Source organism: Xenopus laevis, chromosome 6S (genome assembly GCF_017654675.1).
Source record: "Xenopus laevis strain J_2021 chromosome 6S, Xenopus_laevis_v10.1, whole genome shotgun sequence".
Classification (NCBI taxonomy): domain Eukaryota; kingdom Metazoa; phylum Chordata; class Amphibia; order Anura; family Pipidae; genus Xenopus; species Xenopus laevis.
In genome coordinates, this window is record NC_054382.1 from 111,007,103 (window position 1) to 111,023,237 (window position 16,135).

The 16,135-nt window shown below is 41.1% G+C and overlaps 1 protein-coding gene across 1 annotated transcript; it reads right to left on the reverse strand.

Annotated features, from left to right (window-relative positions):
* Positions 1-1,859: 1,859 nt before the first annotated feature.
* Positions 1,860-8,397, reverse strand: rbis.S (ribosomal biogenesis factor S homeolog). The gene is made up of 4 exons (XM_018223835.2): positions 8,240-8,397; positions 7,016-7,179; positions 4,133-4,249; positions 1,860-1,960 (listed from the first exon to the last, which is right to left on the reverse strand). Exons 2-4 carry the CDS (start codon positions 7,127-7,129, stop codon positions 1,892-1,894), a joined length of 300 nt encoding a protein of 99 aa, XP_018079324.1. The 5' UTR covers positions 7,130-7,179; positions 8,240-8,397; the 3' UTR covers positions 1,860-1,891.
* Between the last annotated feature and the right edge of the window lie 7,738 nt (positions 8,398-16,135).

Consider the following 16,135-nt stretch of genomic DNA (forward strand, 5'->3'; position numbering starts at 1 on the left):
CTCAATGACACCACTGCTGGAGACTGGCACAGTACAAAACGTAAGATCTAGTGATGCAAAGCTTAATAAAGGAGAAGGAAACCTAGTCGGTGCAAAAACCGACGCCATCTTCTTCCAAGCGATCTTCCTCCTGCTTTGACCGGCGCATGCGCAGTAGGAGCATTTCGCTGGTACGATCTACTGCGCATGCGCCAAAAGTCACAAAGTGAAATCGGAAAACTTTGACTTTTGGCGCATGCGCAGTAGATCTGTACCGGCGAAATGCTCCTACTGCGCATGCGCCAAAACGCCGGTCAAAGCAGGAAGAAGATCGCGTGGAAGATGGTGGTGCCTGTGAACTCCGTAGACTGGACCGGCGCAGAAGGGTAAGTAACAAGTTAGGGGCATTTGCCCAGCGGGACAGGTAGGCCAGGGGGGAGGGTGGGCAACACACGGGAGGGGGGAGGGTTTTTGCGCCGACTGGGTTTCCTTCTCTTTCAAAGGCAAAGTGACAATTTCTGCTTAATCATGATGGTGACCGTATCCCCTTAAGCGTATAAGTATACTTTTTTATTATTATTATAAAAAACATGGAGGCTTACTAAAAAAAAAAAAAAAATTGTATAATGAATTCTGTTTACAGGCCAAAGCAGCACATCGCTGTATAGGAACTGCAGTAATGTCCAAACAGTGGCCTTCTTTCTGATGCATCTGCATCCCTGTTCTAAAGGGGATATTGTACAACTTTATAACACGTAGTTAGATTATTATAGCATATCCATTGGCAGAATGTTAAGTCACTTCACTGACATTCTTGTATGTATTCTGAAGAAATGCACTTGAAGATAGAGGATAGAGACACTGGATTCAGAATTAAATATAGGGGGTTTGTACTGTATTCAGACTGTGCCTGGAGTCAAAGTAGTACAGGGTACTTGGCTGTGATGCTACCAGACCTCATCTGCATCTGTTGCAATGACAGAGGTTGGTAATATAAATTTGTTACTAAGAAGACATTGTGAACCTGTTTTGATCTGCAGCTGATCTGTACATACCCCCCAAACTCACTGAATATCTCATTTCAGACCAAGGTTTATAGCTGCATTATCGGGTACTAATGCTCAGAACGGATACCTTTAGGCACTCTGTTTAGCCAGGGAGTACTGACTTTAAATTTGTTTAGTTTAAAAAAATTGGTAAGAATGGCATAATGTGAAACCTGCCTTGCTGATATTGGTTGAAAATTGGCCAGATAGCATGTAATGTCAGGTAGAAAAAAAAAAAAAAATTCTAAAGGGTGTCTGAAGATCTATTCTAGGGTATCTTTACACAAATCCCATGAAACGCTTAACAAAACTGCCCAATACCGTTTTAGTTAATGACTGGTGCCATTTATATTGTATACATGTCTTGTCAGCCTTCCAAATATGAAATACCAGCCACCACATAAAGCCATTTTCAATGTGTTTCGATTCAAAGACATTGAAACGCATAAAAGGACAAATATTTTTTAGTGCAAAAAGTTAAAATGAGCAGTTCCTTGTACCAGTTGATTTTCATTGTTATATGATGTGTTGTAGCTGCCAAGAATGCTCTTATCAGTTTGTTTTTTATGTAAATAGTCACTGCCCGTTTCAGGTTACACCAAACTCGTCTTGTTGCATTCTTTTTAGTTGGACAGATTTGTAAAGTGCCTTGAAACGCTGCACTTTCACTCCTTTTATCAGTAGCCTGGTGTGCAAAGCAATTGGCAGGCTACTCTTATAGGCTGTACAACACAACTAATATGGCAACTCCATATTTTTGTTTTGCTTCCATGAGAATTAAATATGCCAATGTTTGTACTGGTAACTTTTTTTTAATAAACACATTCAGACAAATTGTTTTGATTTTAGTTTAATCATTTATAGTGTTACAAGTGTGAAAACAAGTCTGCAGCCTGGTCTACATCTGGAGGGGCTTCCTGTGTTACACTGGGTTTCTGTGAAAGAGAAAGTTTGTGGGTTAGTAATTAACTTCCTATGAGATTTGATATAGGATACAGCATTGCCTAAATCCCTCCTAATGTTAGAGAGGAAGTTCACTAGTGGCCTCTGATTTGCATCAGGTTTCAGTGGATGCTGAATTATTTGTCCATCTATTGTGCCTGCACAGTCTAAAGGTGGCCATACACGGACAGATTTTTTTACGTCCAAACGACCGATTTCAGAACGTTCTGATATCGATAACAATCGGATGGTTGATGGTGTACAAACGATCGTCTTGACATTATCATTCGCAAAATTGATCGGATGAGTTTAAAAATTTTAGTCGTTCAGGGATAAACTCCCTCTTTGCGCATGTTAGGATTGTAGCTCAAGCCAACGAACATATACGGAAGAACCCAAACGTTCTTTGCTGACAGCTTCATTTGTAACTATATGAAATATGTAAAGAAATAAATTGGTGCTGACTGCTGGAATATCACACTGTATGTGAAAGAAGTTTATTATGCCATAGCAAGACATAAATCCATATGTCTGCATGGAGCAGGGAAGGAGAAAGCGACTATATACTACAGACAAGGACACAAAGCTGCACCACTCCTTGTTTGTTGAACAACGTTCGTCTGTACACGAAGCAAACAATACCATTAATTGTTCTCCGTGGATGGCATATCGTATGGTAAAATAATCAGACGATCGTTTAACAGTACAATCGTTCATCGCAGAACGATAAAAGTATGGCCACCTTTAGTCAAACATATGCAATGTAAATATAGTATTTCTAGCACTGATTAAAGCACTGCCCACAGTTATAATTAAATGTTATTTTAAAAAAAAACAGGAAAGTATCTAGTTCTTTTGTCCCATCCAAATCCATTAAGAGTGGTAGCAACACATCATGTTATGGGGTTAGTCAGTTATAAAAGTAAACTGTGCCACTGGCCTGGTATCAAGAAAACGTCTTATGGGCGTGATCAGGTTTGAAGAAGTATAACTGACCCCTGGCAGTGCCATATGGAATTACAGATATGTGCTGTTCCCCAGGCTAACCCAAATAGTTTTTCATTCAAACCACCTCCTGGTTGCTAGGATAAGTTCTATGTTAACCAGATGGCTAATTCCAAACTGGAGGGCTGCCTAACAAAAATAAAACCATAAAAAATAAATCAGGACCAACTGCTATTTGTCTCAGAATCTCAGAGCCTAAATCATACTAAAGCTTTAATGGAACCCTTTCCCTGCAAACCAGTGTCTTTCTAGGTTAGGAAATGAGTAAAAATGTATTGACTAGTGATGGGTCGCTTTCCCAAAGAGCTACCAAACTAAACTAAACACCCGTTACTTGAAAAAGGATTGAATGTGAACTATCCCTTTAAGGAAGAAAGCAGGGTTGGCGAGTAACTGGGAGCAAAATTACAAGAATAGGGACTTCACATTGTTACCCTTTATAACATAGCTTTTAAAATAACTGCTGAGTTTTTAATCTTTTTTTTCTCCTTCCCAATGTATTTCACCATGACCTCTAGGTTGTGCTTCCTAGCAGAAAAAAAGCAGGGGTTTTCCTGCTTGGGTGCTATTCTCATGTCTACCACTAGGTGTGGCTAGCACCTTTAGCAATGCAAGCAAAACATTCAGCATAGTTGTCATGGAGCTGCTGTCTGGTTAACTGCCCATTGGACCGGGGCATGTCCCTCTGGCTTTGCCTTAGGTTATTGAACTCCTGATTATAAAACAGTAGCTGCCCATTGTTTTCTTGATAGGCTGCTGGGAAGGGAGGGGGTGATACCACTCCAACTTGCAGTGCAGCAGTAAAGAGTGAAGGTTTTTTCAGGGCACAAGTCACATTACTGGGGGCACCTGGGAAACTGACTATGTCTAGCCCCATGTCAGATTTCGAAATTAAATATAAAAAAAAATCTGTTTGCTCTTTACATAAACTGATTTCAGTGCACAATTCTGCTGGAGCAGCACTATTAACTGATGTGTTTTGAAAGAAGCATTTTTCCTGCAACCGTATCCCTTTCAAAAAGGCTTCTAAGTAATGAAACATATACACAGCACAAAAAACAAGTGAAATGTGATTTATAGTACTCCTTTCTCAGGACATATAGGGGTAGCACGATGGAATTCTGGCTATGTTACTACAAATTGATTAAAATGTTATTTACCTGTTTTTTCTTTATCTGGTTTGAGGGGACATTCTGTTTTGCTTGTACGACCTCCTTTTCGATCTCTGTAAATACCTTGTTAATAGTGATCACCTTCTCGCTGGTACAAACATTTATCTGTTAAAAGTAAATACAAATGTATTAGAACATACTGAACCAATTTCCTCCATGTGCATCAGTGAGGATTTCTGCCGCTAAATAAAGTGAATAACTGGAGGAAAATACGTGTGTATTGTGTAGAGCTGCTTTGTGCTTGCCACATGCTCTTCAGCCATTTATTATAGGGATTGCGAAGCCAAACTTTTCTGTATCACATGAACTTGTCGACTATTTTTGCCTTCATTTTAGACTTAAAGTGGACCTGTCACCCAGACACAAAAAGCTGCATAATAAAAGTCCTTTTCAAATTAAACATGAAATCCAATTTCTAATTTTTATTAAAGCATTCATAGCGGTTGTAAGCTCATTTAAACATCTCAGCTGTCAATCAAATATTGTCTGCCCCTCCTCTATGCCCTGGGCATAGAGGCGGGGCAGACAATTACTTTCACTTTCCATTCAGCACTTCCTAGATGTCACTGCTCTCCACATATTCCCCCATTCTCTTTACCATTTAATTGTGTAGCCAGGACATGGGGATGGACATCAGGTCCCCCATTCTGGTGCACAAACAAGATTCTGAGATGATGCAAGACTTGCCTTAATAATAGTGTCCATAAAATGGCTCCTGCCTGCTTGCTATAATTATAAGTTCCCAGACTGATGGAAACAAGATTTTAATAATTTATATTGCATAATTGAAGTTTATTTTACTGGACTGATGTGATAAAATAGGATTATGAATAATTTTTTTGGGTGACCGGTCCCCTTTAAGTGCATATACATATGGGAATCTCTACAAGGACTTCATAGGCAGTGATTTCCAGATGGATGCAGTGGCTGTCGGCCAGTGTTTACAGCTGTGACTGGAATGTTAATGAAATTAGTTGCTGGTCCTCCTTTTAAGCGATTTGGATGGATATGGTGCATCAACCTCATTGGAGAAGCATTAGGGCTTTTACACACAGACAGTTTTTGCTGCGTCCCACCTGCATTTGGCACTTACATGCGTCTGTGTGAGTACAGCCCCCTTGACAATAATTGAGTGCGTTTATTCCTGCGCTCCCCTGCGGCTGAACGGAAGAAAGCAGCAAAAAACGCCCGTGTGTAAGAACCCTTATGGTTATAGTTGTAAATGATTTCTCCCATATGACATGAAATGAACCCTTTGGGAATCCACTGCACGTCGGGGGTGGGAACAGTTGATTATATGTGCTACACAATACAGAACATGAACAACTGATTAACAAGGGTTAATCAGTGGTATGCCAATCTTTATCTATAGTATTCTAGTGAGTGCTGCTTTGCAATCCTTTTTTTCCTGTCCAAAGGTCTTTACTCTGGCCTGGGCATGCGCAGCAGGGTAAGGGGCAGATTTATCAAGGGTCGAATAGTAAATTTGAATTTTCAAGATTCAAAATTCACACATTTGAATTTTACTCCCCCTATTCGAATGTGAGATTTATCACACCTCGACCATGGAAACTGTCCTAACTGGAATATCCGCCACCTAAAACCTGCAGAGTTCATTTACAAGTCAATGGCGGAGGTCTGTTGAGCCATTTGCAGATGTTAATAGCCTTCCTGACATTCTAGGTTGTTTTTCTAAGAAAAACTCAATTTGTAAGAATTTAATTTTCGAGTCGGAACCACTAGATCGAATATTAGACAATCAATTTTTTACTTAAATAACCTCCCAGTCGAATTGTGAGTACATTCGAATTAAAAAAAAAAAATTCACATGAATTTGACCTTTGATAAATGGATCACCCCATGTTCATCTTAGAAAAGCCAGCAAAGTATCTGGAGAAAGGAAACAATGGCTGCACAGTGCTTGCTAGTCTAAGCTTGGGTAAGAGATTAAAATCACCGAGGGGTGCCGGATTTATTCCCCCCCCCCCAAATGAATTAGCCTTTCCCTCTCCATTAAACAAAAAATTATTGAAATGATGGGTTTGCCAATTTGTTAGGAAACCCACAGTGAACCAAACTGTTAACTTTCCGCCCCAAATCAGTGGACCTCGACTATATAAACGCCACTGGCCTGGGGAACTTTATTTTGCAGGGCGCAGTGCCACTAGCTTTTGTCTTCTTTGTGTGTAATGCTTGCTGCATATGTGCAGAATAGTATCTATTATATATTACTTATGGACTTTACTGTACTGTGTATGTCCCAGCACAAGGGAAGAGAAAAAACATGGTGGTGATTTGCTCAGCTGTAAAGTACTCCAAGCTGGTACAATTCCTTGGATTTTTATGGAAGTGCAATGGCCTGAGCGGATTTGATTGACGAAGGACTTTCAATTTGTAAGATACAGGTAAGGGACCTGTTATCCGAAAATCCGTTGTCCTGAAAGCTCTGAATTACAGAAAGGCTGTCTCCCATAGACTCCATTTTATCCAAATATTTAAAAATAATTTCCTTTTTATCTGTAATAATAAAACAGTACCTTGTACTTGATCCATACGAAGATACAATGAATCCTTATTGGAGGCAAAACCAGCCTTTTGGGCTGTTTACATGATATTCTAGCAGACTTAAGGTATGAAGATTCAAATAACGGAAAGATCCATTATCCGGAAAACCCCAGGTCTCGAGCATTCTGGATAAAAGGTCCCATACCTGTATCTTCTTGTGAGCCAACTGCTAACCTTCTGCCTTTTCATGTTTTTGTTAGCCTTTAAAAAGTTCTAATCTCTTTTACTCTTTTCCCAACAAAGTGGGCAGCACACCATAACATTTAGCATAAATGGCACGGAGAATATTGGTATAGCAATACAAACCTTCTTTAGACTTGTCTTCACTGGCTTTGCTTTGTTTTTGGCTTTCATGCATTTACTATTTGCCACGTGGAATACATTCTTTTGTTTTGGCCCCTTCCCTTTGCTTTTTGCCATTGCTTCTGCTGATGATAACTTTGGAAATCAAATGCCTTTTTGGGTGCAATCTAATAAAAAAAAAAGATGAAAAAGTATTAAAGCCTGGGTTGTCCAACCAGATACCTGCAGACTAAATGTGGCCCAATCAAGTATTTTTTTTGTGTTGCTATCTACTTTTAAGACCTCAGACGCTTGTTTGCATATCTAATGTTCAAATAAAATGTATATCTTTTTAACTTGGAATTTTGACTTTGTTGGCTTTTTCCTGCGAGGTCCGGAGTGCGCTGCTGTACAGACTGACTACTTTAAAGGTGTGGTTCACTTTAAAGTTAACTTTTAATATGTTATAAAAAGATCAATTCTAAGCAACTTTTTTATCGACCTTCATTATTGAGGTTTTATAGTTTTTTTTTTCATTATTTTCCCTTCTTCTTCTGGCTCTTTCCTGCTTTCAAATGGGGGGGTCCCTGACCCCATCTTAAAATAAATGCTCTGTAAGGATACAAATGTATTGTTGTGTTACTCATCTTTTTATTCAGGCCTCTCCTATTCATATTCCAGTCTCTTAATTAAATCTTTGCACAGTTGTTAGGGTAATGTGGACCCTGGCAACCAAATTGCACAAATGGCAAACTAGAGTGCTGCTGAATAAGAAGCTAAATAACTCAAAAACCACAAATAATAAAATATGAAAACCAATTGCAAATTGTCTCAGAATATCACTCTCTACATCATACTAAAAGATAACCCAAAGGTGAACAACCCCATTAAGTTGATTCAATCAGTCTAAAGGGACTCCTTTCTGTTGGCTGACTCTTGCAGCAGAGGTCAGTTCTCCACATTTGTGGCTACATTGTTTCTGGAGTCAGAACCAGGTGTGCAGAGTATATAAACAGACAGATACTGCTTTCCAACGCAATTGCATTTGAAACCCTTGTTAAGCCAACAAAAACGTGTAGTTAATGTATACTGTACAGTTGCTTAGAATTAGATTTCCTCTTTTAGCCAACAAGAGGGGGAAATGGCAAAAGCAGATGTTGAGCTACACTCATGTTATCCTTCACCTAAAGATGAAGTTTAAACTCATAAAACCAATTATGAGACAGAAACAGACCAATTCTCCGTTACCTGGTTACGGTTCTATTAATTCGCAGGGCTCATCCCCAATGTAAACAACACAAGTCCGCAGAACTTCCTCCAGCCACTCGCTGCCTGTCTCCTGTCCTGCGAACACACGCGGGTCTGTTGACGTCATTACCATGCGACATGTAAAATGGGCGTGGTTATTGTGAAGGACCGGAAGTTCCGCTCTGAGGGGAGGCGCTGAATGTGCTCAGCTAATAAGCCTGAATGTACTCAGCTAATGAGCCTGTTGAGGGCGTGGCTATTCTGAAGGCGGGGAAGTTTCGATCTGAGGGGAGGTGCTAAATGTACTCAGCTAATGAGCTTATTGTAGGCGTGGTTATTGTGAAGGATGGGAAGTTCCGCTCTGAGGGGAGGCGCTAAATGTAGTCAGCTAATGAGCCTGTTGTGGGCATGGTTATTGTGAAGGAGGGGAAGTTCCGCTCTGAGTGGAGGCGCTGAATTTGCTCAGCTAATGAGCCTGAATGTACTCAGCTAATGAGCCTGTTGAGGGCGTGGTTATTGTGAAGGCGGGGAAGTTCCGCTCTGAGGGGAGGCGCTGAATGTGCTCAGCTAATGAGCCTGTAGTGGGCGTGTTTTTTTGTGAAGGAGGGAAGTTCCGCTCTGAGGGGAGGCGCTGAACCGGGATAATCATGCGCAAAATAGTTGATTAATAGCCGGCTTGCCTATTGAGGGGAGACAGGATAGTCACAGCGCAGGTTTTAGGGGGCTGAATATGTGCCATTTTTTCTGGCCCTAAGTGCTATTAGTTGCACTACAACTCCCAGTATCCCCTGAGTTCTGTAGCGTGCGTCATACACAAAGCTCGCACTTTACGGCAAGCAATGTCGGGCGTTGGATTTTGTCCAGGCAATTTCTAGTTATTGGAGAAAGCTTTGAAACCCTTAATATTTTAGTTAAAGCAGGGTATACATAGTTTTTATTAATCTGCTTTACTCTAGCCAATACTGGGGCAGGTGAGCAGCCACTTAGCTGATGTGTTGAAGGCCTGGCAGCTAAACATTTCACTTGATACAGCTGAAAAGTATTTTTATTATTACCATGAAATTATAAATACAAATAAAAGAAAAAAACAGCACCAGCTGTCTTGCCATAATAAAGTAGTGTTATAGTGTTACATTACAAGACATTGTTACATAGGGTTACCACCTGGCCAGTATTTTACCTGCCTGACCTCTAAAAATGATGCTTGACCCCAATGTTATTAATAGGGAGAAAATCTAAATATATAGGAAGGCCGACTCCTGCACAAAATCTTCAAGTCACGGGTCCGGGTCAAGCTGTTCTCTTGCTCTCCCCGCCCATGGCCTAGAGCTTCCGGCGCCGAAATTTATAGACTTGCGCCCGTCTCCGAGTCGGGCACAGGTCTATAAATAGAGGGGCAACAGAGGGCCGGGCGCGTATTGGGAGGGGGTAGGCTAGGGTCGGGTGCAGGTCGAGAAATTCTCGTCCCCGTTCGGACATTTATCAAGGTGAAAATACACACACATATATATATATATATATATATATATATATATATATTAGACACTCACGAGATAAGGGACTTTATTTTAGTGCTGGGGCTCTAAGGGGGGTAGGGTTGCCACCTTTTCTGGAAAAAAATACCAACCTTCCTATATACAGTGGTGTGAAAAACTATTTGCCCCTTCCTGATTTCTTATTTTTTTGCATGTTTGTCACACAAAATGTTTCTGATCATCAAACACATTTAACTATTAGTCAAAGATAACACAAGTAAACACAAAATGCAGTTTTTAAATGAGGGTTTTTATAATTTAGGGAGAAAAGAAATCCAAGCCTGTGTGAAAAAGTAATTGCCCCCTGAACCTAATAACTGGTTGGGCCACCCTTAGCAGCAATAACTGCAATCAAGCGTTTGCGATAACTTGCAACGAGTCTTTTACAGCGCTCTGGAGGAATTTTGGCCCACTCATCTTTGCAGAATTGTTGTAATTCAGCTTTATTTAAGGGTTTTCTAGCATGAACCGCCTTTTTAAGGTCATGCCACAACATCTCAATAGGATTCAGGTCAGGACTTTGACTAGGCCACTCCAAAGTCTTCATTTTGTTTTTCTTCAGCCATTCAGAGGTGGATTTGCTGGTGTGTTTTGGGTCATTGTCCTGCTGCAGCACCCAAGATCGCTTCAGCTTGAGTTGACGAACAGATGGCCGGACATTCTCCTTCAGGATTTTTTGGTAGACAGTAGAATTCATGGTTCCATCTATCACAGCAAGTCTTCCAGGTCCTGAAGCAGCAAAACAACCCCAGACCATCACACTACCACCACCATATTTTACTGTTGGTATGATGTTCTTTTTCTGAAATGCTGCGTTACTTTTACGCCAGATGTAACGGGAGGCGCACCTTCCAAAAAGTTCAACTTTTGTCTCGTCGGTCCACAAGGTATTTTCCCAAAAGTCTTGACAATCATTGAGATGTTTTTTAGCAAAATTGAGACTTGGGGTAATTTTGGTCGGCCGGCCACTCCTGGCGAGGTTCACCACTGTTCCATGTTTTTGCCATTTGTGGATAATGGCTCTCACTGTGGTTCGCTGGAGTCCCAGCTTTAGAAATGGCTTTATAACCTTTGAAATTGAACTCAGGTGTGATAAACCACAGTTAAGTTATTTTTTAACAAGGGGGGCAATCACTTTTTCACACAGGCCCATGTAGATTTGGAGTTTTTTTTCTCCCTTAATAACGTAAACCTTCATTTAAAAACTGCATTTTGTGTTCAATTATGTTATCTTTGACTAATAGTTAACGGTTTTTGATGAGCAGAAACATTTAAGTGTGACAAACATGCAAAAGAATAAGAAATCAGGAAGGGGGCAAATAGTTTTTCACACCACTGTATTTATCTTTTTTCCCTATTAATAACATTGGGATCAACCGTCCAGATGACAACCCTAAAAGGGGGGGGGGGGGTACAAAAAGTGTTGCATAAGCAAGTTACAGTTTAGGAGACACCATTGTGCTTTTAAAGTAAGGTACAACTCTTTTTAGGCCATTGTAGGATTTACAAAAAAGGGCAAGAAGTTCAGTACTTTGCACTGTTGATTTTACACCTTGCACAATGTTTCATCAATTAGGCCTTAGATCTGGAGTATGTAATGTGAAATAATATAAAGTTTAGTAGATACCTGTATAATACACAAGAGCCCTGAATAGCCTTTAAATTATATCCTTATAAACAGTGCTTAGTGATGTAATTTCTTTCAGATGACTCACTGAAACTTGTGTGTTATAATAAATAATGTACCCCCTGTTTTTAAAATTATGAGGATATTAGAAGTCAATTCGGCGTTCCATAACTTGTATAAAAGCAATCGGCCTTCAGCATTGTGCTTTTACTGTATATGGTCATGGGAATCCTTGTTGACTGACTTATAATATCGATATATTGTTCAATAGAGGTTACTTTATTCATTACATAAGGGTACAGGGAGGTACAAATCTGCTTATTTAATTTCAATTCTACCCACCTGTACCCAGATTTGTTGTTTTTTTTTAAATAAAAGAGGGCTTTACATCTATATATTTTAGCCCATTATATGAGTACATTGAATGTTTTGTGCCTCAAAGGCCATTGTCCCATAGTGGCAGAGATGAGAACCTGTAAAAGTGAAACAGCTGTCAGAATGTTTCGTTATATATACCTGCAAGTAAAGGGCTGCGTTTGTGCTTCATTGTTAACCTATCAGACATATTAAGATGCACAATATATGTTAGTCTTTGCATAATCCCTAAAATAAATTATGAATTTTTGTTTATAAGGTTTTCAAAATTATTTTAACATTTTCAAAAACTGTCTATATTCCTAATTTATAAATCTAAGCGCCCTTGTCTCCCTATGCAGACACATTATATGGGTTGGAGCTCCAGGCCAGCATCACAGCTGCACAATCACATACCTCCCAACATTTTGGGAAGAAAAAGAGGGACAAAAAAGTTGACGCTTGTAGCGCAGCAAAATTATTTTTGACCACACCCGTTTTGTGGCCACATCCCCTAATTACCATGTTCATATTACAAAATTTAACAAATATTTCTGTGTTTTTTTTTCAGTTATTAAAGTTTGTAAGAAACAAATGTAATTGAATTGTGGTTGAAAGTTTATTGAATAATGTGTGTGAGTATGTGTAAAAAATTGTTGAGAGTGTTATTTGGGTAAGTGGCCAACAGGTGGAGCTCAAGGGTAAGAAAAGTGTAATTTATCCCCATCAGCAGATGAGAGACACATGGACAGACTGAGGACTAGCACATGCAGAGGGAGTGATACAGCAGTGACTGGGAACCGGGGAAGTTATAAAAGAAGGCCACACCCTAGAGTTAAGGATGCTGTCAGAGGAGGAGCGGTCCTGAAGAAGAGCTACAGCAGAAAGAAAAGAAAGATAGAATCTAGTATAGTAGTTTGTAGTTAGCAGGCACTAGGTGTCTAGTGATAGGGAAGTTAGCATGGGTAGTTTCTTGCCCCACCTAGGAGTGTAGTGAAAATTAGTTTTCCGTGGATACCCCACAAGTTAGGGACCCAGAAGATAGGGAAGACACAGGATAGGGTTAAAGAGGCCTGGGGCAAGAAGAAGGACTGTGAGTGGTCCCGGTCGGAATAGTAAAGGGGTGCTGGTCGAGCACCGGATTACTGAGACGGGAAGGCTTGGCGGAGTGGTAAAGGGGTGCTAAGGTGCACCGGATTACCTAACCAAGCGGTGGACGAGTCCGGAATGGTAAGAGTTAACCCTGCCTGAGATCTGGGAAAGGCCCTAGGAAACTGTGGTGGAAAACTAAGAACAGTTGTGCCACAGGAGTTGATGTTGCTTGAATGCTTGTAACTTGCAAGTGGAACTGTACGGAATCCTTGTTACTTCAAATAAATGAGAAATATTTTTATTTAAAAATTACTACGTCTTACTATTGTTTCCTGTAAGGGGTTAATGACTGGAGGGCCCCCTACATAATTTGGCGCTGCGAGCAGGGTGAGAAAGCGTATGCGCTGTTGGGAACCCCTTGCTAAAGAAATTTTGGGATTTTTGCGGAACACAGGACTGTGGATTTACAATTGACAGCGGTGGTGACAGCTGTTTGAATGTGGCGCTGTGAGCGAGGCTCTGTGACAGGTTACAGGAAAGGGAAGCGGAACAGCAGCCATATTTGAAAAGGGAATACACATTATACTGCTGCGCAGAACGGAAGAGGCTGGATTAGTGAGCGGCCATCTTTACCTGGTGAAGTTGCTGTGGCGCAGTATTATTGTTGGCGCATACAACATGGAAGCAAAGGACGTGTCTGCTGATGTTGCTGACCACAATCGGCAGTTCATATGGGCCGGTTATTTTAGCCAAAGTACAACGGCTACTGGTGAGGACTGGCTCTTACCTATGTGTGGCGGCTGCCACGCAGAATTGCGCTGGGCCATATTTGCAGCAGATGGAAGGTGCGCCCGGTGTAAGCGGCGCTATTATCTGGGGCCTTTTATGATGGACAAACCATTGCTGGAACCAACGTTCCAGGAGCAAGGCACGCAGTGTCCCGTTATTGTGGCAATGGATGTTAGCGTTGCTACAGATGATGTGGTGGAAAGTGCCCCAATAGACTTGCAGTTGGCCAATATCCCTGTGGCAGGAGATGTACCCAAAGAGGATACCACAGTGAGGGAGTTGGCTGAATTGACTGAGGAAGTCCAAGGTAATATGTCAACCCTACCTCCTGTTGAACTGCAAACGGCAAAGGACTCAAAGGCAAATGTGCCATTCTTTATGGGCAATTCCCAAGGACCGTTCATACGTTCATCTGGTGAAATGTCCTTGTCAACCTGGTTTGAGGACTGGGAACCTTCTAATTCTGCCGAAGATTCGCGACTGCGGACAACAGACCTCGTGAGCAATAAGACCAGCAGTTATGGGACTCTACCTTCAACATCCGAGGCGTATTTTCCAGCTGATGATACTGTTCCAAGACCTGTCTGGGAGGAATCCACTGATATATGGGTATTACCTGGAGAGGCACCCCCGAGAGAATATCGAGCTATCTCTAAAGTACAGAGGATCATCAATTATGAAGTACATCAACAGTGGGGGTATTTTATGCCCTATGCCCCCAAATGGGTGTACAGAAAAGTGGATGAGCAGTTGAGAGGCTGGATTGAACAAGATAATATAAGCTACCTCAAAATGGACAGCAACAGCCTGGACCAGCATGAGAGTGAAGCCCGGAAACAAGTGAGAGAATTGATTGCCGATTGTTTACCAAAATGGTGGCTAGGCCACACCATTTTGCGCACCCATGTGCGAAGTATTTGTAAGAGAGCACCAGAGAGACGTCTGAGCAAGGACGTGGTCCGTGACAATAAGGAGTTGGTGGAAAAGCCTCATCCGGCGTATTATGTCTCCCATTCTCTCACCAAATATTGGTTTCACCGTATGATGTGAGCTGGTCCAGTTGAACTTTGTTGTTGGAAGTTATGGTATTATGATTCTGCCTAACATGTTTCAATGTTGACTGTTTTCTATTTCAGAACTTCTAAATATTCCTGAGAAGGGAATTGTTTATTGTGTTGTCATGAGGTAATGACTTCACGGGGAAATGCTGATTTCTTTTTGTTACTAATTTTCTTAAAAATAATGGTTCTATGAAGCTAATAGAACATGTTCTATTTCTATAAAAGTTTGGTGGTGCATCACAATTGTTTTGGGACATTGATTTATTAGTATGTTTGCAGTATGCTAGAGGACGTGCTTAATTCAACTGGGCACGAGTGTAAGAGGGTGAAACAAATGTTGTGTTGTGGTTGAAAGTTGATTGAATAATGTGTGTGAGTATGTGTAAAAAATTGTTGAGAGTGTTATTTGGGTAAGTGGCCAACAGGTGGAGATCAAGGGTAAGAAAAGTGTAATTTATTTCCCATCAGCAGATGAGAGACACATGGACAGACTGAGGACTAGCACATGCAGAGGGAGTGATACAGCAGTGACTGGGAACCGGGGAAGGTATAAAAGAAGGCCACACCCTAGAGTTAATGGCTTTTATGGGAGGAGCGGTCCTGAAGAAGAGCTACAGCAGAAAGAAAAGAAAGATAGAATTTAGTATAGTAGTTTGTAGTTAGCAGGCACTAGTTGTCTGAGATAGGGAAGTTAGCATGGGTAGTTTCTTGCCCTACCTAGGAGTGTAGTGGAAATTAGTTTTCCGTGGATACCCCACAAGTTAGGGACCCAGAAGATAGGGAAGACACAGGATAGGGTTAAAGAGGCCTGGGGCAAGAAGAAGGACTGTGAGTGGTCCCGGTCGGAATAGTAAAGGGGTGCTGGTCGAGCACCGGATTACTGAGACGGGAAGGCTTGGCGGAGTGGTAAAGGGGTGCTAAAGTGCACCGGATTACCGAACCAAGCGGTGGACGAGTCCGGAATGGTAAGAGTTAACCCTGCCTGAGATCTGGGAAAGGCCCTAGGAAACTGTGGTGGAAAACTAAGAACAGTTGTGACACAGGAGTTGATGTTGCTTGAATGCTTGTAACTTGCAAGTGGAACTGTACGGAATCCTTGTTACTTCAAATAAATCAGAAATATTTTTATTTAAAAATTACTACGTCTTACTATTGTTTCCTGTAAGGGGTTAACGACTGGAGGGCCCCCTACAAGTTTTGCTAATGAAGATAAAATGGTCTTTAAACTAGCGATGCACCGAATCCACTATTTTGGATTGGGCCGAACCCCCGAATCCTTCGCAAAAGATTCGGCCGAATCCGAATTTGCATATGCAAATTAGGGATGGGAAGGGAAAATTATAATTCGGTGCATCCCTACTTGAAACTGTGAGTCTAACTTTTCACAAGGGACCTGTTATCTTATATTGTTACAATTACATATTTGCTTATCTTGAAA

Coding starts and splice junctions, on each gene's coding strand:
- rbis.S (XM_018223835.2), bottom strand. CDS start 7,129: ATGGCAAAAAGCAAAGGGAAGGGGCCAAAACAAAAGAATGTATTCCAC. Junction 4,250..7,015: donor TGAAGACAAGTCTAAAGAAG/GTTTGTATTGCT, acceptor TACTTTTAACAG/ATAAATGTTTGTACCAGCGA. Junction 1,961..4,132: donor ACCAGATAAAGAAAAAACAG/GTAAATAACATT, acceptor TCTCTTTCACAG/AAACCCAGTGTAACACAGGA.